Below are 23,366 nucleotides of genomic sequence, written 5' to 3'. Positions count from 1 at the left end.
AGACAGTATAATTAAAAATAAATAAAATAAAAAGTAACACATTACTTACTGTAAAAAATTAAGCTGCTTGTTAAAGAATAATTCAGCAAGCTGTGGAGACTGAAGTACTCATATTATCAGTTGTTTTATTCATTTAATTAATTTAAATATAATACTTAAGATAATAATATTTATTATTTTATTATTCAAAGCAATAATAAGTCATCGAATTTATTTTTAAAAATATTCCAAAATAACTTCTCCAAAAGTAAAAATTCTTATTATTTCTCGAAATTGCTAAGGAAAAAAGAATACACAAAACATGGGAATTTTCATTCAAAACCAGTATTTAAAAAAAAATCTGTTTTAGAAATGTTGTTTTTTTGGTATAATTCAAAAACATATAGTTCCTTATACTACGTTGTAATTGTTGAATTTTTATGAAAAATGTGTCGAGTAATTACAAAAATATTTTATATGAGCATTTGAAGTTTAAATTTTTACGAAATTGGATATACCCTTATAGAAAAATGATTTTTCATCAATAATTTTGTTATTTTGTTTTGCAATTCAAAAAAGTATAGCTGTAGATGGTTGAAATTCTCATCACATGTTTATATTAAAATTTCCTACACATTGTATTTTACAGATTTAAGGAAAATCTTTAAAAATTTAGGAGTGACAGTTAATATAGAATACAGGTTATATTTTATGGATATAATGTTTAAATTTATTAGTGGGTTTTTGAGACCGAAAATACTGATAAAATGGAAACAAGTCATTGTTTTTTAATAAAATTTTGATTATTTTTGATTATACTAGACACTATTCGGATTAGTTTTTTTTTAATGTGACAAAAGTTGTGTTTTAAATTAAAATAATTTCATAACATTACATGTAGTGTTTGGTGTTGGTTTTTCAGTCTTATTATATTATTTCAAAATAATTTTTTTTTATCACTATCGTTATTAAAAAAAAAATTAGCTGTCCATCAGCTTTTATTTTTGTTAAAAAAGATTACTATATGTCAAAGGCATCCTAGGGTTTTTGTTGATAATTTTTATGTCTTATTTTTTTCTGGGTTCTACTCTGATCTTAATAGCTATTTCTCTCGATGTGATGTTGCATGATTTACCATGGACTCCCACTAAGCTAATCTTCGTTGAACTAAATGTTAAAGTACTTTGAAGTTCCATAATGAAATGACATAGTCAGGAATCTTTCGCCTTTTAAATTTATATAAGTGCATTAATGTGAATAAATTAAATCTACAAGTAATGTTTGAAAATCAAAATTTAAAAATATATAATATATTATAAACAAAGTATATTTAAATAATAGTTAATGCATTTTAATTATAGTTAACTATCATAATTTAAAAAAAAAACTAAGTATAATATAATTTTTTTAAAAATATAAACAACGGAAGCTTGTAACAACATTTTCAACAACATTTTGAAATTTAATATTATATGTTAGTATATGTTACATCTAAGAATTTATGGAGATACATTCACACTATATTTACTGGCATATGTTAAAAGTATATTTATTTATCTATTAAATAATATAAAGTTGATTCCAATTTTTGTATATGTTTTAAATTATAGAGTTCTAAATATATTTAAAAATATAATTATACATGGTATTTGGCTTTTTATTAATTTAAGAAATGGATAATTTTTCTGTAAAGATTAGGGGGTTCTCTTAGATATTTAAATTAGCCGAAGAACAATTGAAACTTAAATGTGAAATCTATAACACTTTAATAAATATAGACATGGATAGAGGTTTGCATATTTGGTTATTTCAAATGTGTTTTTTTAATTTGATAAAGTTTTATAAAACATTGCAGAGATTATATTAGGCTAGGTAAATAAATATTAGGAGTTTTAATTTTCTTGAGAACTGATAAACATAAGATTAACCACGTTTATAGCTATTGTTTTGTGGTGCTTGTTGTGTTGAGACGTCAAGGTTAGCGTCATTGAAAACGAAGTCACTTGAATCACTTTGTATATAATCTTGTTTTCTTTCTGAATAAATAATGGTTGGATAGTTTTAGTGATAAATTTAGTAAATTTTTGCAGCACAATAGATTATTTAATTTTACGTACCTAATACTCGAAGTAGTTATAAAAAAATAGATGTAAGTGATAATTGTAAACGCTGTTGCGTTATCATTATCTATTTATTTTTTAATGTTTCTAATCGTTAAATTAAGATTATTGAAATCTTGAAACTACGTAGAGGTTTTAGCATCTATCCAATTTTGGGCGAAATATTCGTATTAATAAGGGGTTAACTGAAGATTATACTAACAATAAAAATGATATGAAGATTGTACACCAATTATTTAACATATTTATTTCGAATCATTCTTTTTTTCATTTAGATCCACGTAATATTATGTAGTATCGTCGAATTTAGGTATAATACATTTGAATTATAAGTTTTATAAAATATTGTAGCGTTTTAAGTTAACATCTTATAACTACAAAAAATGATAACACTATCAATTAAAACATACATATTAATTACCATTAAAAATATTTTTTAGTTTTACTATTTAGAATTTATTTTATTTTATCAAACAAATAAACCAAATCAAGTACCTAAATACCTGTAACAACCATGAAAAGCCAGTAGCCTCGAAATTCAAATGACGAGTTTCTATGAGATACTATTATAAGCTATTTTAGTATTATATAAGCTTTGAAGATTACTTAACGGACAATGATTAGACTGTGCTTGAACTACTCATACGTTGTAAACACGTATAATATGACAACATAATACTATAATATCGTTTGAATGCGCGTTACACATAATACATTACCATTCAATAGTTCAACTAACTAGGCTTAGTCATGGACAATCGTTTTATATATAATTATTATAGTACTGTATGGTTTCATCAAAAGCTACGTTGACTAGACAGGGAATTAATAATATTAGCGATAAATATTTTCCCCATTGGATTTATATTGAATTACTAAATTACACATCTATATAATATACTTTGGCATGTACACTATTAGGTACAATCGAAATATCTACTCGGGTAAATGGTGATATGTAAATTATACATCACTTGTCAATAGTAACTTAGTGTACACATTAATGAACCAGTATAGGGATTATTTTTAAACAAAATATGATATTAGACAAACCACGGAGTATTAATTGTGATTTAAACAGTTTTATGTCGAGTATAGTAAAATACAAATAAAAATGAAAATATATTAAGTTAAAAAATAGTGCGAGTAGCTAATATATAATATCATACTATATGTTTATTATTTTTGAGCGTAAATGACAGAATAATAAATCTTGGTTTTTATGATGTGCAATACGGAAATGTCGTTCGTTGCGTCTGATACAATGTTCGTGTTAAATGACCCGTAGTCTGGTGGTCTCTTATATGATCCACTTTTATGACGGTATTATGTGTCAGGTTAATACATCCTTACTAATTCTACTACTGTTCGTGGTGTATTTTATTACACGTGTAGATGAATGTTATATGTGACTGTATATAATATTGTGTACATTTATGCAAAAGGTGCACATGTACAATCAATGTTTTGACTAGATAATATAATGTCAATATATACAAAATAGTTTCTTTCAAAAAAAATTATTCTTGTTTCGAGAGGTGTCTATAAAAAAAAAAAAGTAAAGTTCGATAATCTAAATTACTATATATTTTGGTATATGTGATGATTCAGTGACACATTTTATTTAGAAAACCAAAGTCTTATGCTGACAGTTTAAAGTAACTTTTAGAGAGAGTTATGATATTCATACAATACATCAAGTCTTGCTCAAAAGAGTAGTTATATGTAGATTCAGTTTAGCCGAGTCAACTAGTTGAACTAATTAGCAACTAAGATTTATGTTTATAATTGATATTTAATTGCTGTCATATAGTAGTGTTTGTTTCACATAGAAATACAATATTGAGATTGAAATAAGATGAATGTTTATCAAATGAATATACTCAGAGTACACTGAACTCAGTACAGAATGATTTTCTTATAGTCAATAAAGTGTGGGATGAAAATATGTTTGGAATGGTAAAAACGAATTCATAGTATAGATGCATATTAGTCAGTTTATCATGGGGATCATCGTAGTGACTATGATAAGGTATTCTGTTTCTTTATTCTAATACTGATATTATTAAGTGCACACTAGGGGGTAGCTATTCTAATTAAATTAAAATTCTATTGTAATACTATGTTTTGTAATAATATAATATAATGTCTTGAGGTATCTGTAATTTTATAGTTTTATTATTATTCTATATTAAATGGTAGAAAAGTCTTGCACTATGTTATACTTATTATTCGATAATATTTTTAGTGGCTTAATCTTCTAAATGTTTCATAGTAAACAATTTCCTAAATCGTCTTTTAATTAATTGCCATTTGAATTCAATACATTTTTTGTTACAAATTAATTTCGATTACCTGTAAATACTAACAATTTTTTTACTCTGTAGGTCAAACAAATTGAAGTACGTATAGCCCACAGCCGATAAACTCGCATCTCCTGATTATCACAAAAGGCGATTAAAAGGATATGACTAGGAAGGTAGAACTGCTATTACTAGCCATGGGTTATTTTCGAATTGGAGATAATGACCATACTCCGGATTATGTCCGGTCTGTATTTCGTGTATCGACTTAACAACTACGATGTAGATTATAGAATATAAGCGAAAGCCTATACTTCCACATTCTCGGTTTCCTATCAACAGAATGACCAATCGAAATGTTAAACTATTATGGATTAAAAAATAGATAAATATTTTTCTTATTTTTATTTAAGTTAATTTGTATTTTATCATAACTTAGTATGGGGTGTAAGTTACATTCTACTATACTTAATTTATTATTAGGTAGGTAGTCATAAAAATTAAAAGTTTTTACCAAAAAGATAAAACGATATAATTTGTATAAAATATATTCTCGTTTGATGTTATAAAATAAATATTATTAACTGTTTTTAAAGATTATACATTAATACAGTGACATATTTAGGGCCCTCCAACATAAATATGCCTTAATATTTTCTCAAGTGTGGAAATATTTGCAATTTTATTTATAAATATAAATATAATATAATAATTATTTAACCCTTATTATGATTGTAGCTTATATTAAAATCATACGATTTAACTTTGAATTTATTTTCTACCTTTATATATTAAATATATATATATATATATATTATGTATTAAATATTTATTGCTTATTTAAAATAAATAAGTAACTGTTTTATTTTATTTTTTGAATTTGTTTATAGTATTAATAATATAATATTTATAAAAATAGTTTTTATAATAGACCTATAGTTATTGTAAGTATTTTTTTTATGCATAATTCTATAATTCTATTTGCAAAATTCCATAACCAAACTTGTTTTGAATTTTTCTTTCATTTCAGTTCTTAAATCATACATATTTTATTGAATTGTATATTTTAATATTAAGTTGATATTATATTCATTAAATATCAATGGACAACCACAGCACATAACGTAACTATTCCGCTTTGGTTAAGCTTAGCTTTACAAACTTATATGTAGTGTATGTTGTATAGGGTATGAGTATAACGTTATATTATTGTTATCATAAATGCATTAATACAATAAACAAAGCGACGATAATCCATAGTTATATTTATATTTATATAATATTGTATTGTTCTTAAAATCGTGATATAGCGCATAACTTGGTTATTTTACCAAGTTTTAACTTGAAAACTACAAATGAATATAATGATACACTGTTAACAATACCAATAATCGTCATAAAAGTATACAAATAACTGTTTATCCCTACAAAGAACAAGTGTATAATATAAGTGGCATTATGCGTGTAACGTATCTTTACCTTACCTTGATCCGCTACCCTTGACTCGTACTCGTATCCTCTGGAAACGAGTAACGCGTTTCGTCCGATCAGAAATTACATTGCTCCACTGATAATGCAAATTACATATACCATTGTTTATAAATACCATAGTAGGTATGATACAAGACTTGTTCCATCGGAATTTGGTTTAGGCATTGCACAATATCACCATTAATAATACGCACTCGCGGACACTGTTCGATCACGGGAATCGTTGAAAATCAGACGGCATGGCGGAAAGATAACGATCGGCGGAATCTTCTTCTATTAATAATAGCCGATGATGGAAAATATCGTGGTTACCCGCGCTCCAAAGTATACCATGTACAATGTGGATCGCGGTCACCGAATTTAAACCGTGGTCGAGGTAGCAGACTTTATACCACGACCGCCGTCCACATGGTTTACGTTACTCACGAACTGATAAACCCGATATATTCCATTGGTCTAACATAACGACAAAATGGGTTTTGCATAACATTAGGATACATGTATATTTGTGACCAGTATTACTTCCGCGTCACCCGTTTACGGAGGATTACGATCCAATCATGTACATGAGGTTGGTGGATTTATTGTTTACACTCTATGTTCGATAATGTTATTTTAAAATACACAAGAATTTATTGTAAAATGTATTGATTTAAGAAATAGGTAAACACCTGCACCATTCGATTAAAATAGGTAATTCAAAGAATTAATGTATAATTTAATTATAGGTAGGTACTTATTGTTCTAGGTAATAGGTTTACAGTTTTTTTAAAAATAACGAAGAAACTGAAATATGGTATTGTAACAATCCATTAGTACATACCACGTAGGTATTCAATTTTAATACGGTAAGTAGGTATAAGAGGTGTTGCAAAAAATAGACAGGTACGTGAATAATTGTTTATTGTTATTTGGTTTGTTACTGATATAGTGATATGGTATTGTCAATAAAATGTAATAATACTTGATTTTTATTAAAATTTAAAAAGTTTAAAGCTAGAAATAAATTGAGTTTTTAAATAAAAATAACTTTTAAAAGTGACCAAATCAAAATTAAAACACTTACAAAATAAAATGTAAAAAATGTATTTTAAATTTCATTAATAGGTTAAATGAATTAAAATTAGTTGTATAAAAATAGGTTAAGAAACTTTAAAACTTACTTTAATTCAATTTTTGAGGAATTGAACATAAAAACAATATAATAATTATTCATGAGATAAGTTTCCTATAGAAGAACAGCAGATTTAAAATTTAACAATATGGCGTATACTATATTATAAACAGTAAATAATATATTAATACATTTTAAAAAATTCAATAAAAAATGTTGGAAATAAATATATATACCTATTAATTTTTAAACGAATTTAATACGAGCAATAAAACTGAATATTATGTATGTTTAATATTAAAAAGAGACTAAAAATATGGTACTTACTTATATTAAGGTCATCTGTCGTCACCATATAAAAAAAAATAAAATAAAAAAAATACCAAATAATTTCTGATTTTGTAAGCATCTTATAAAAACAAAAATATCAACTTGTAAGACATGAGTAAATACTTTTTCTTTCTATTTATAAGAATATTACATATATTACGTTAACGATTATTGTAATAATACAAATGAAATGCAAACATCATTGACTTTATAATATACTAGTATATTATTATAAAATCAATGGTAAACATAAATAAACGATTCCAAAAATATGTCTATTTTTATTAATTAAATTTCCGATTGGATCACGATTGCCGTTCGACATGAAGCTATAACCAACTTATTTTCACCGATATCGAATTTCGTGATTATTTTTGTACGCTATTATTATATTTTTGTTGACTATATTATTTTATTAAAAATAAAAATAAAATATGTGTATACGTATAATGCATATTATTTATATTTATTGTTATATAATATACAGATAGTTGGATAATATTATTAAAAATGTATTAATACGGTAATATAAAATCTTGAATCAGCGTTATTATTAGCCCTCATATTTTTGAAGAGAACAAGAGCCGAATGGACAGTTACAGTCGATTTTCAACGTTATGTAAGCATGGTTGAGGAGTTATTTTTACCTACACTCGAAGAAATGAATGTGTGCAATGTGTGGTTGCAACACATGGCGCTACGGTTCACACGGCACGAAGTTCCACGAATCTCTTGCGGAAACAATTCTTAGAATGGCACATCTCTCGTAGTGGCGATTTTCAGTGGTCATTGCAATCGCCAGTTTAGTTCCTTTTAACGGCTTCAACTATTTCTATTGGGGCTATTTTAAAACTTTGGTTTAAATGAATTGTTCAAAAACCCTTGGTGAGGCGGAGGACAATACTCGTGCTGATATTCCCGACATAGGCACAGTTTAAATATATATTGTTCAACACGCTTCTTCAAAATAAAAATTATAAAATTAGTGTGTGTGTAAGATTACTTCAGTTTTAATGATAATAATAATTAGCACTACCTATTCTTAAAATATAACAAAAAATGTTAAAGGAACTCTATCTTCCTGAATTTAAGCGTTACATTTACTTATTCTTTAATCAATAACTAATTGACAGCCTTTGTTCATTTTTTATTTTCTTGATTATTATACAATTAGCATTTATATTTATTTTTATTTTTACTCTGATAATACTATTTACTTTATTTATTTTTAATATATTCTATTTTGTGACTTGCTTTTAAAAGAATTCTCAATGACTTTAATGAAACAATGGAACAATAGAACATTATTGAAAAGAAATTTTTCTTTGGTTGACATTTTTTAAAACTAATTAAATTTTTAATATTTTAGAAAATGATACCCATAATAATATAATAATTTAATTAATTATGTGTTGAAGAATTACTGTTTGAACGTAATTTTCATATATTATTAATCGCTACTAATTGTATATATTATGCATTTCAGATGAAATGGTACAAACTATGTCTATTGTCTATCTGATTTTATAACTGAAATAAATTAAATAAATTGGTTATTATTAAAATGTTTCTAATGGTAGTTCGGGGATTGTAAGTGGATGGTATTCGTATTCTGTTAATCGTCTAAATTTTAGATTAAAATGTTAGAATCTAAAACATTAGCAACATTTTTCATTTAGATGTGTTATAATATTGATGAAATATCGATTGATCGAGTGAAGCAATAATAATTCTGAAAATAGATTTGAATTTGACGCTTGAGATAGACTTTTCAAATTTTTAATTATGTGATCCTAAGTTCTAAAAAGTTATAGTATACAATATTCATATCTCAATTTAAATTCTCTTATTTTAAAATTATGTAAGAATTTTTTTACAAAAAATTAATGGTTATTGAGATAATCAATATTTACTGTTTTTACTGTTCATAAAATCACTCTTTATTTTTTTATTATGTATATTGTATACAATATATATATATATATATATATATATATATTATTCAATATTTAAGATATTATATGTTTACATTTATTTCTATACCATACGAAATAATTAATGTGAAGTATGTACCTACATTGAATAATTGTATAAATAATCGTATATTTTGCACACACATATATATTTTTTTAAATAGTAAATAATATATTTTTCGTGTTTTATAAATCAATGAGGGGAAATTATGATAAGATGGTTGATGTATAAAATAATGTGGAGCGTAGAAGGGATCCAATTATAAAGTCTTTGTATTGCGTGGTCAGATCCAAAGGAAATATGTATAAAAGAGGGTCTGTCTGTATTGATGATAAGCGTTCATAGAATTTATTTGATTCCCAATCTCAACGGAAACCTATTACACTTTGGCAAATGGATTTTTTCGCTATACGTCGCTATAGCCTTACGAATTTTGTCTACTCTTTTCTTATAGATACGATATATATTGCATTTTGTGATCACTTCAGCTGTATGAAATGAAAATACATTTCTCAATAACAGATATAATGTCGTAAATATATTTATAAATGCAATTATAGAGTTTTGTTTTTTCGTATAGTTATTGTAGTTATTATTTACAGTATTTTTTTTTCTTAATGTGAAATTATTTTTAAATCTTATTGAAGAACAATATTCTGTTAAGTAATTTAATTTTTTTGGTTTGAAAACTGTATGGCATTACAATTAGAATTAATACATTTATGGAGTCTCTTATTTTAATTAATAAGCTGACATTTCAACACAACATTTGTATTATCAAATAGTGGTAATTAAAAACCGATGCCATGAATAACATGACAAATTTTAGTAACGTAATATAATTGATTTTATCGTTTTTACAACTTTAGTTTCAAAGATCTTTATCATTTTAATACATCTGTAGAATTTCAAACATCTGAATATTCAGCAAGACAAGTAGGTACATTTTATTTTTGTAAGTATTTAAAATTGTAAATACTACAAACGCTATAGTGGTGTGAAGTAGTGAATTCCACTCAGAATATATTGTTGTTCAAATATTGATATTTATTTAACTGCTTTTATGTTCAAATTATCAAATTATAATATAACATTATTGTGAGTTGAGGTATGTGTAGCAAAATAAGATCCTGACATGTGGCATACCTGTAAAGTGGAGCCTATATTGTTAACATGTTAGTGTAATCTTGGACTGTCGTATAACTCAATATTTTAATTTGTATCTATTTTTTTCAATTACGCTTGGTAGTCTAAAAGTAACACAGTAACACATCGTGTTTAATTTTTGTACAAAACTTTAATTTGCTAATTATTTTTATGAATGATTATAAAAAAAAGTCATTTTATTGCGATTGCAACATCTATAAAAAAAAAATATAGCTTATGGTTATCTGTCATTTAAAGGGTTAAACCCCAGAATAAAATAAATCTTTAACTTTTTGATGTATGTAGGTATCATATTATACCGCAACTAATTTAAATTGAATATAGAGGTTGTACTCATTATTTTTGGTTGACTTGTGTATAAAGATATCATATTATGGGTACACTTGATAATAACCGTATCGTAATATTCATTACTATGTTCATATCATATAAATAATGAGTGATTAAATGTGATAACCTCTAATATTGATTATACTAATATGAAAATCTCATGCATGAATGACTGATTTGATTATTTGATTAATTTTAAGTTTATTATAATATTAAGACAGAAAATTACATTTGAATCACCATCGGTCTTTTCATAATTATATTTATCACATTCTGATAATAGTCGCATGTACAAAGGTATATTTCTAAGACAGTAATATAATACCACCAGTCCTACAATAGTTACGAGAATAATTACTGAAATGAAATTTAAGCAGAAATACACCATTTATTCTGTTAAAATATAGAATTCCAACCAGTACTGATGTCGATAATCAATTGAACAAAACAAAAACAAATAATCGTTTTACTGCGTATTTATTTACGATGTGTAACAAACTACATCCGCTTCCATAATAAACATTAGTAATTGAATCAGATATTTTTTCTAAAAGGATTCTGCATATTTCCCGTCATTATCGTTCAATGTAAAAATTGCCAATTTTATGGGCATAATATGTTTTGGATATCTAATAACGCTGCATAAAGCGTAATATATGTAATCCGTCTTTTTCATGTGTTAAATCCAGAAGAGAAATCCTCAAAATAATATGTGACATATGTAATGGCAATTCCAACGGTTATTATAAAAAAGTCAACATATAAATGTATTGTGAGTGCTAAAAATTAATTAAAAACAATAGATAGCTGACATGCACTTATAACAACCAGAAGAAGTATATATAAAATTGTAAAATCAGATTTTTTTATGATTTAATCAGAATACATTAATTAATTCCACTGTGGTACGTATCAAATCTTAAAACTATTATTACGTACACATTAATAATAAAACTACTAACATTTTTCAAGTTAATTTTTTTGTTACTAAATTATATAGTGCAATAGCAATACCAGAGTAATATTGTGATAATATGTTGATCCATTACTTATATTACAAAAACCTTGTTTTAAGTAAAGCTAATCTTGTATTGTATGATATATTGTAATCATAATTTTGTCAAATTATTTTAAATTACTAATTCATTCTATCATTTTAATTGTTTTGAAGTTTTCGTTTCGATATTATTATTTTATAACGTAATACTATGTGTATTTTAGATTCGGAGTAATATATGACATTTGCAAATAATATAATGACGATTTAGAGTAATAATAAAATATATATTTTCTTGTATACTTTTTTTAGAACAGGAGTTTCAGAATCAAGCAACGTTTTTCATTAGGAACTTGGTGAAACCTACTGGAACTTGAGCCTATTTAGTATATTTAAGAGATCGTTGTTTAAGAGATATATATTAATTTTAATTGTAAAGAAAAATCAGTGTGGAAAATATGATAACAAATAAGCAAGTTTGGTTTGTTCAACTAATATATATTATTGATTTTAATTGTAATATCTATACAAAAATTATATATGTTATGCTCGTTTATTTGTGACCTGCCTTAAACCTACATATTAGAAAATTTTATTTTTGCAAATATTATTGTGGTTATTCTGAAAGAACGTAATTGGATTAAAAGTTTTACATTGTTCATAGTACATAATTACAATTTAATGGCCTTAGATTTTCTTCTAAATTGGCAGAATGTCAACTTATTAAAAAAATATCATAAGAAGTTGCATTTTACATAGTAAAATACGATTATATAAGTATATAATACCGTGTCCCCCAGGAAACAGGGCATACTTTATCACTCATTACCCTTTGAGTATTTTTAAATTCTGTTTGTGGGACGTTAAAATTGTAATGTAATTTCTATAATTTTATAATGCGTACAATAATAAAATAAAATAATTATCTATGGATAATAAATAATTTATTACTCTAATAATAAATGTATAATGTATCAAATGGTGTTTAAAATGAAAAAATACGTCAACTAAAAAAAAAAAATTAATTTAAAACATTTTTTTTAAAGTTAAATCTAGCTCTAACTTTATCAATTTTGGATTTAAAATACATGTTGATAAATAAAAATTGCTTAAAAAAGGTTAATTAATTCTAAATTGATATTCAAAATAGGGGTTGTCATTTAAAACAAAAAAAATGAATTTGTGTTGCGCATGCGCAAAATGTATGAGTTAAAAAAAATTGTAAGTCATAAGAATTAAGATCCATTAATCTATTAAAACGTCCTGCAAACAAAAATGAAAAATATTTAAAGGGAAATGAGTGATTAAGTGTACCCTGTTTTTCGGGAGACACGGTATATATATATATATATATATATAGTAATATACGATTTATTATTATAAACAATTGTATATTGGAGGACTGTGTGTTTCTATGTTTACATAGTGTGTAGATTTATATCCAAAGGAAACCGTCTGGAGATTACATTACACATCAGTTCAGAGTTTTATATAATTTTGATTGTACGTAAGGTTGACCTAAGGTAAAATGTTTGTTGAAACTTGAATTTATTCTATTTTATAAAATATTATAATGTTATAATATAATATGACATTGTGGGCTACATAATACTCATATAGATAAACCGCTTATTTATCTTTCTATACTATTTTCAACTGTACTTAACTTTAAACTGTTTAGTCAAAGGAAAATATATAACTCATTAAAATAAAACATAAATAATTACTGACAAGTGACAATACATTATGAGTAGAATAATTTTCTATTAAATAATTTATATTTTAAATATCCAAGGTTAAAGTAAATGTTATAAGTAAAATAACATAAAATAATATAACAGAATATAATAAATATTATTATAACTTATAATAGTGTTTCTTTGTGAATTTATAAAGTATAAGCAAGTTATTGGTGGAATCTAAAAATATAAGTTATGTAGTGAAAACAAGATATTATGGTAAAATCGTACATTTTTTTTTCTAAATCGGTGTGCACCAAACCTTTACCATAAAAAAGGTACCTACAACATTTTGATATAGATCTTTTTTCGTAAAAAACTCCATAACTAAGTGTATATTTGTACTCACCAACGTGTAAATAGCTCCGGTAATCGCCGCATGTCTTATGTTGAGGCTGTAAAAACCGTTTTTACGACTGATATCATTGTATCTGTAAAGCACGGTTGTCGATTTCATCTGAAAAAAAAAACATAAAAATAAGAAGAAGTACATATAATATTCTCAAATAGTTTTGATGGTACAAAGAAAATATTTGTACGCATATTAATATTTGAATAAAAACTTTTTTAAAAAGCCAGTACCACGGTAGAAAAAGGTAATTTCAAGTAATAGTGTAATATATAATAGATTATATTTGACTATATAATTAATGTTAGTGAACAACATAGTATTAAAAGTAAAACAGTATTTGTTGAAGAAATAATAATTAAAATTTACCAATTTATGAGGGCTATAATAATTTGAAATTGATATTACAATTTGTAAAAGATGCCCAAGTATAATAAATACTGAACTAAATATTATATCTACTTATTATTTTATTAATTATTATCTATCCATTAGTATAATATAATATTACGATTATTACCAATTTTGAATTTAAAAAATATAGATATATTTGCAGAATTTAAATTATGATTTTGTATTTAGTTATATGTAAAAATTATATAATTTGTATACAAATTTTAATAAGTAAAAATTGCTATGAAGTTTATGTTACTAGTCTCTAAAGAATAGTTCTTAATTGGTATGAATAATCTTGATATTTATACATACTTAAAAATTCCAGAAAAATCAGAATTCAAATAAATTCATTAATACAACTAAAAAAAGGATTGAACATGCTTGATGAATTACCTTGTATAATGTTAATGTATATATTATGTATATGTGTATGTCGCTAACTTTTGTCGAACTTGTGGAATGAAGGATGAGTTTGTAGTTGTAAATAATATATTACCCAAATAATATTATTAATAGTGAATATTTTATACGTATTACTAAGCATGTATATTATTATATTGTCCTTAAGTAATAATACCGAAAGCATTATAAATATATTATATATTCAAGATTTATAGAAATGTTAATGTTTCGTTGGAATTTTGATTTGTTTAATTAAAATATTAGATATAATTAACTAAAACACAAAATTACGAAAATCAAGAATAATACTTAATAGGTATATTGTTATCAAAGTAAAACAAAATTTACTAACATAAACGGTAAACGCCATTGAATTTATAGAATTGAGAACATAGAATACCAAAACAATTGGTTCTCTTGACCCTACTATAGTATTCATTAGATAAATTATCAGTACTTGTCTATTCATGTATTGATTATTTTATATTAATATAACTCACTGATGAATAATCATATTTCCAAATTTAACTTTACTAAAATACATTTCACATTGAGAATGATTCAATATGAGTTTACCATTTTTATATTTTAATATCTATATATATATATATATATATAATGCATATTATAGTTTTCATATAGTTAAATACAAAATAAATTTTTACTGTTAATTATCTGCAAATATTGTTTTTTGAATGAGAATATTATAAGCATAATATATATAGCGTATATTTAATTAGGTTATAATCATAAATTCATAAAATACTATGTCTTATAATTTTAATCACTAGAAAAAATATTTTAATCATTTAGATATATATTATGACATGATTGGAAGCTTTATTTGAAGTAGTGTTCATAATGTTTTTTAATCACATATACATCTTGACTTCATATGAGTTTAAATTTTCTTTATACTCTTATGATCGTTATTTGCCGTACTTAGTCTTAATTTTAACCCATTTAGAATATTATAAAGGTAATTTTAAGTGCACAAAATTATAAATATTAAAGTTAATTGTATTTGTGTATTTTTGTAACATTAAATTATTTTAAAACATTTAAAAATAATCCAATACTATAAATTAGATATGATTTATATAAAAGTTATCAATCTGAAGCAAAATATTATTATGCACAACTTCTAAGATTTCTCTTAGTTTTAATTTTGATTTTATTTTAAGCTTATTACCTGTTTAGAAATAAATTATTATTATTGTATTTTTGTAATAATGAACTGTAATATTCAAGCTAAAAGGATGTATCCATTGAAGACATTTGAAATAAAAATGAAAAATTATTTTAGTTTAAATAAATAAATGTTTATTTTTGTCTAATATTTGTATTGTATTCATTAATAAAAAGTATATATTTTAAATTTGTATTTTCCACCATAGATTGAAATACATTTCAAAATAATATTTTTAGAATTTTGAAAATATGCAATACATAATATGATTTAATTAATTATAATAGTTTGCTCATATTGTACGATTATACATAATTAAATTGTAATTAAACTTTATTAATTATCATTTAATAAAAATATAAGGATGTTATACCTTAAAAATACCAAATATGAATATAATTTAAAATTACATTCGTTTGTTTGTTTAAATTAAGATAGAAATTAAGATATGAGGTATTTTATGTATATTCGCGTACAACTTGATTATTGGTATGTGGAATTATTATAAAAACTATAACTGATTAAAAGATAAATCAAAGAAATTGAGATATTAATAAAAAGTTTAATCGTGTTCGATTTTATTTATGTAGCGAAAATGAGTTCAAGAATATGGAAATTAACATGTAAATCACAAAATCTACATAATCTGATAATCTGCATGCGTCCAATGAATTCATAATATGACATGTATATATATTATAAAATTTTGTTTTAATTATCAATTAATTTTGTCATTTATTTTCAACCAGTAGTAACAATAATTTATTTTGTATGATAATGCAGGCGCTACTTGAAATTTCATTATAACCCAGAAATATGATAAGATTTTCTTTTCTTTAATCAATCTACGCTTAAAATAATAAAGTATATTATTTTGTGAAATTGTAGGTATTATAGCACTAGTGAATAGTGATATAATAATACTATGAAATTGTATTTTTAATTTAATTATTTTTGAAAGATGAAAATGGACATAATTAGTAGATTAAAAAAAAATTAAATAGTGTTAGAACTTATGAGGAAAAATGTATTTTAAATTTTTAGGTGTTGGTTTACCATTGACGTGTGTATAGTTTTTTTTTTCAGATAATCATTTCATAGTGATAAAATATAAAATAGCTCAACATAATATTTTAAGTTTCAAACGAGCCTGAATGGCTACATCGTAAAAAATAAAAATTTGATATATCAGTGATTCAATTAAGTGCCTAAATTTATTATTTTGAAAATTTTTAGTTTGTTTGAGAATATTTTGTTTATTTAACTTGATGCCATTAACAAAGTTTTAAAAAAAAAAATTATAATTTTTAAAATTTTTCTTTTTTTGAATAATAGTGTCATTTGTAATTTCATATTCCAGATAAAAATACTTTTGGAGTATATATAGGAATGAAAATCGAATTTCGAATCATAAGTTAATTTGTTAATAAGTAATACATATTTTAAGTTTCGATGAACAAAGTAAAGAACGTAGATAAAAAAAATAATAATAACATACATTTTTTTCGGTACTCCTGCCTAACTACTACATTTATTAAAACTTTAAAATCTTATAACTAATTAACTACTCATTTGAAATTCAATTTTTATTCATGGAAATACTCCAAAAAATATTTTGCTTTAATTTGTATTGCAAAAATTACGTTATCAATTAAAATAGTAAAGGACTTAAAAAATTAAAATGATAAAAAATACTGTTTTCAAATGATTTAAACTTATGTATAAAAAATATTTTTAAAAATTTAAGAAGTATAGACACTAAAATTATGGTAATAAGATTTTTAAAAACAAATTTTCAAAACTCTTAATAATATTATAAACATTTCGGAAAAATTGAAAAGCCTTAGTAAATATTTTTAATTTTCTTTGCTTCATACATTCATGGTCGTGAATTATGAGTTCAAATTCAATTCATTTCAAGGTAAAATTTTGTATAAATTGAAAGCCAAATTTAAATATTTGTATTTGATTAAATATTACCATAATTTGCCATTCCATAGTTTAAATTTTATGACTAGTTAAAAAGGTTATACTTGTGGTTGTTTATATGGGGTTAGAGAGAAAGAAATTAAAATATCTTATATTAAAATAATTTGCTATCAAAATAAGGAGCTTTTTTTTCCCTTTAACCATTATGAAGAATTAATTTAAATAATTTTTGAATGTATTCTTTATGCATCCTTATCCATCCCACAGTATTACATTTGTTTTTAAATTTCGATTAGATTAGACAATATTTTTTCTCCATCCATTTAAAAGTCTATCTTATACTCAATACTTTTAAATTATTGAAATTAGAAAAAATTAAGTCACATACTAAGAGTTCTAAAAGAATAGTACGTGTTCAATATTTTATACCTACATGAAGTTTATTTTTTAAAATATCTTTATCCATAGTTTGGTACTTTGAAAAACAGCAGAAAACAGACATCATGGTGAAATAAAACAACTACCAGTATATTTTAACTAATTTTAAAATTTTCATATTTTTTAAAAACTATAATCATAGATGATTTATTTTTAAAACGTTAAGTGTATTTTGGTGTACCTATATGTTTAGACTATTATATTAATGTGTTAAAGTTATTAATTTTTTTTTCTCATGAATGAAAAAAGTTAGTTTTTAATTTTTATAAAAGTTTTATGTTATCATACAAGAAACATACGTGAAAATAACAATTTATATTAGGTATGTTGTTAAAAACTAAAAACTAACAATTGTTGATATTCAATTTTCGCAAATTATTAGTATAATAATTATATGTAATGCAAATAATAATTAATAGTTGAAATGACTTAATATTATATTTATTTTGTATAAAAATATTTTAAATCGTAAATATCATTAATTATTAACAAATGGCGTATTCAATAACTAACCTGATATTAATATAATATGTTGGTATGTTAAAATAAATATAAATCACATTCGTTTTGATTAAGATTTTTAATAGTGATGTATATCTAATAATATACATTAACCTTCTAATATTCAATGAAATTGAATTACTTTTTAATTTTTTTAGTACAGTAAGTTATTGTACTCGATTTACTTATTATAAAATATATTATTATTATATTCTATATACGAGTATTATAATGGTATTAAACGGAGCATTGTGTATGCAATTTCGGTACATTGGCGTGTTGGTGCATGCTAAACAACGAATTTAATATGAGAATATTATATTACTTTCTGAAGAAAACGCGTGATATGTATGACTTAAAATTTATATTTTCGGCGCCTTTTAACGGATTTAGATAAAAACGGTTTATATTAGGCTTCAGTGAATATTTAAAAACATCTAAGCACTCAGCAGGTTTGTGATTAAAAGTGCATTTACAATAGTATTATAATTGTTAGTCTGTTACAATTTCTAGAATAATATTCACGATGGTTTTTAAATTATCAAACAAATGTAAATTAAATATTTTAAAAACTATCATGAAAAATATAATACAAAGATAATAATATATTAGATGCAATGTAGTAATATACAAAGAATTTAATAAATATTCAGAAAAAGCAGCAACCTCACCAACATACAGTGATTAAAATCGTAATAGTTTATTTAAATTTAAAATATTGTTAAAGTACATTTTAATTTACATTAAAATAATTATAAAATTGTTTTTATAATCGTTTATTAAAATATTGATGATAATATTGTAAAAAAAATTATATTTAATTACAATGATTTTCTATTAAAATAAATGTACATTATAAATGTTTACTTTTATTATTTAAATTTTATTGCAACACCTTCGTATTAATTGCATAGATATATTTAGTCTGTTAAATAGTTTATAATTTTTTTTTAGAAATTATAATAGCTATAAAAATAAGTTTAATTACATTAGTAGTAATTAACTTTTCCATAATTTAAATAAAAATATACATTATTGATGTTTATTTTGTAATACATTTTTTTTATTGTATTTTATGAGTTTTACAATTTTAATCATATAATATTAATAAAATGAATATTTTTTATTTCTGCTTTTTATATTTTAATTTAGTACCAAAAAGTTTTTTTTTTTAATTATACAATTTGTATAGCTCTTGAACTGCATACTATACCTACAATGTAGGTCCTACGTTTTACTTATATTGCAATTTACAATAAAATGTTATGCAAATTATTTAGAACAACCTTCATACGATAAATAACCTTATATTTTCAAAAAATAATAACTACACACTAATTGTGTATTTGCATGCAATATACTCAGTTTATGTTAAAATGAAAATACCGATAATATATCGTGCTGTTTTATGCTTGTATGTATTGCAGAACTTTGTATAACAGCCAAGTTAAATATCTTAAAATAAATTAGAAACATACATATAAACACTAAGAAATTAAAATTATTATCTATGATAAAAATTACATAAAAAAAAGTATCTTTATTATTTAATGGTTAAACAATGTATCAAATACTAATACAATTAAAAATGTAATGTATTTAATAAAATTATTTCAAAATGAAGATAATTATCTTAGATATACCTAGAATATTTTTGTTTAACAAAATGTGTTAAAAAATAAGTAATTAATAAACAAAATTACATAATTATGTGTGTGATACCGTAATTTTCAGTTCACCTATAATGTTCAACCTAATCAGTTGTACTTAATTAGTTTAAAAGTGCTTCGCTGATAACACTACGAATACGATTAAACTGGTATAATAGGTATGTACACAATAATAAAATAATAAAATGTACACAGGGAAGAAATCCTCTATCCCGTGGCCACGAAACCTCAACCCAAAAACACCCTTCAAAACATCTCTGCTCACCAATTAAAAATATGCGAAACTACTGAATCAACTTTTTCCACTATCAATCAATAACAAAAAACTCCCGAAAGTTAGAGCACGTGATTTAAAAGCACCTACACCTCTACTGAAAAATACTCCCCCCCAAACACAAAAATCATTCTCAATAACGGTAGAAAATAGCAATTTTACGAAAAAGATCAAGCTATATAATCATTGATATAATTAATGAAATTAACCAAAAAAAAATGTGTTTGTAAAATTGTAAAACTATCAAGTATTTCAATATTTAACTCTCATCTTTCCAACGACTGCTATCGCATATTCTTCTTCTTAAAAAACATAACCAACAAAATATCAACTTCTCTGTACCGATATTGATGTAACAACATACCAATCAAAATTAGACCCCGACAAAAGAGTTATTGTATCAAACGTATGCACTTCCATACTTCATGAAATCATTATAAACAAAAAAAATTAAATATTATACCTACCAGTAACACTTCATGTCTCAGATTAGGTATCCTAATAGAAAGTTTCAACCTCACACTCAGTTTTTAACGTCAAATGTATATAGGAACCGGAAATCTAAATAAATTACTTGATTCAATGTTGATCAACTATGACAATACAAATCACAGAGTATTCTATTCCGATGACTCAGTAGTATTTTTTATATGCAAAGCAACCCCGGATCTATACTTGCAAACTACCATAAAAAACCAACCGGAAATCTAAAAGAAACTTGACACAAAAACCCCTACGAATTCCTTTTTGATCAAATAAACAATACTCAACATTACGAACAACCACATAAAAATACAGAACATAATATTATAGATCTAATGTACGAAAATAGTATAGTATCAAACAACGCAACAATACAATTGAATTTAACTACAGAATTAAATAATGCCAATACGATAACTAACGGTAAAAATAATTATGTAATTCAAAGAGCAGCATCATCAACCATAACACCCTCTTCACTGACAACACTTTATTTTTCAGAAACAAATATACCATATTTGTAACACAAATAAAAGAAAAAATATCATAAAAACAACCTTACCACACATTATACATGATGTCCATAACAAGGAACAAAACTTCACGTCCACAAAGACCTCAAAATATGTAACCATAGAGAAATCTAAAACAAGTACAAACATTAATACATTCATAGAAAAAATAGATGGATATTTAAAACTCTGCAAAAATGTTTTCGAAAATTATATTGAATAGAACAATTAAAAAACATTTTAATATAAATACACAAGGAAACATGGATCTAACCGATATATGTGAAACACATAATATTAATGCTTAGAAACTCTTAATTTTTATAAAACAGATAAGACCTTCCATTACATCACAAAGCATGAAAAATCGATTAATTTGATTATCTCACTCATTAGCATTCAATGGATAAGCAGGTAAATGAAAGAATCGACACCGATACTGAAATATATTAAACCTGAATAATCACACACATCCGCTCGCCCGAACATTCACTTGCACAAATACCCTACTCCTATACTCATAAATATATAATATAAATAACAACAACCTACACGGAAAATCAATTAAAATGAAAAATTTTACACAAAATACCATTAACACTAAACACAGTATAACACAATAAAACATAAATGGCCTTTATAAAAAAATTGATGACTTGAAGAGACTCGTTCACAAATGCGTTCATATTGCTGTACGAGTATGTCTATAAGAAATAAATATTATTGTTGACCATATGGGAGTTTTAAAAAATTACAAAGGTCACACAAATAATCAAACAATTTAGAAAAGAGTCAACAGAGGGACAAAAATATAAATAGATAATTCTTACCCAACCAACATATTAAACATTAAGTCCACTTTCGAAGTAGTTGTGATAACAATATATTTAAAAGAAAGATTTACAATCTGTTATAATATGTTTATATATAATATATATTGAACCATTTGAACAAACAACAATTTGGCACAGACTAATTATTAGCAAATATAATCGAACAACTCTCGCATCCATTTATCTTATTAGGTGATTTAATAGGCATAATTCATTATGAGAATGTGAACGTACAGAAGAGAGAGACAATAAATAGAAAAACTGTTCGAAATGGATGATATATTCCTCCTAAACGACAAAATTTCAATACACATCAGTACACAAATGGATCACTAACAGCCATTGATTTAACTATAGCTTCAATAACACTATCGACCAAGTTGGAATGGAACTATACAATAGTGACCACTGACTGAATACATACATTGCGTTTAAAAATATACCATACCCGACTCACTTATGCATATCTAATGAGCAAAGTGGAATAAGCTATTTGCACAACCTGTGGAGTTCTGTGTATAGTAAAACACTTACACATTGAATGTATACAAGTAAGAGCAGACAAAAATATGTATAATATCACTGAGTTTCTCTACCAGTCCTTAGGCCAAGATGATGTATCTTCATAAAAAATACACTTCTATTCATAAAAAAAATTAATATTGATAAAATCTCATAAACAAATGTTTAGTAGAATTTAAGTAATAATTTTAGTAACATACTACATGCAAATATAAATAAAATTCCAGGCAATGGATAAGCAGCAAAGGCTTAATTTTTAATAATAAAAAAAAAATAATTAAAAATTTATCAAATAATCAAAAAAGTCACTTTATGGGTGTCTAT

The 23,366-nt window shown here is 24.2% G+C and overlaps 1 protein-coding gene across 2 annotated transcripts in view; it reads right to left on the bottom strand.

The window, feature by feature from the left end:
• The window catches only part of LOC113549255, a 107,869-nt gene that overhangs the window by 44,467 nt on the left and 40,036 nt on the right, over nucleotides 1-23,366 (bottom strand). The window contains exons 2-3 of one of the 2 annotated variants that reach the window (XM_026950465.1): nucleotides 21,738-21,818; nucleotides 13,894-14,001 (exon numbers count right to left, since the gene is read on the bottom strand). In XM_026950465.1, coding sequence (XP_026806266.1) covers nucleotides 13,894-14,001 — 108 coding nt within the window. In that variant the 5' untranslated portion in view covers nucleotides 21,738-21,818. The remainder of the gene's footprint in view (nucleotides 1-13,893; nucleotides 14,002-21,737; nucleotides 21,819-23,366) is intronic. The other variant, XM_026950464.1, reaches the window with a different exon arrangement.

The sequence above is a fragment of the Rhopalosiphum maidis genome, chromosome 1, assembly GCF_003676215.2.
Source record: "Rhopalosiphum maidis isolate BTI-1 chromosome 1, ASM367621v3, whole genome shotgun sequence".
In the NCBI taxonomy this organism is placed as follows: domain Eukaryota; kingdom Metazoa; phylum Arthropoda; class Insecta; order Hemiptera; family Aphididae; genus Rhopalosiphum; species Rhopalosiphum maidis.
Note: the sequence above shows the minus strand (reverse complement) of the source record. Positions and strands in the feature narration are given on the sequence as shown.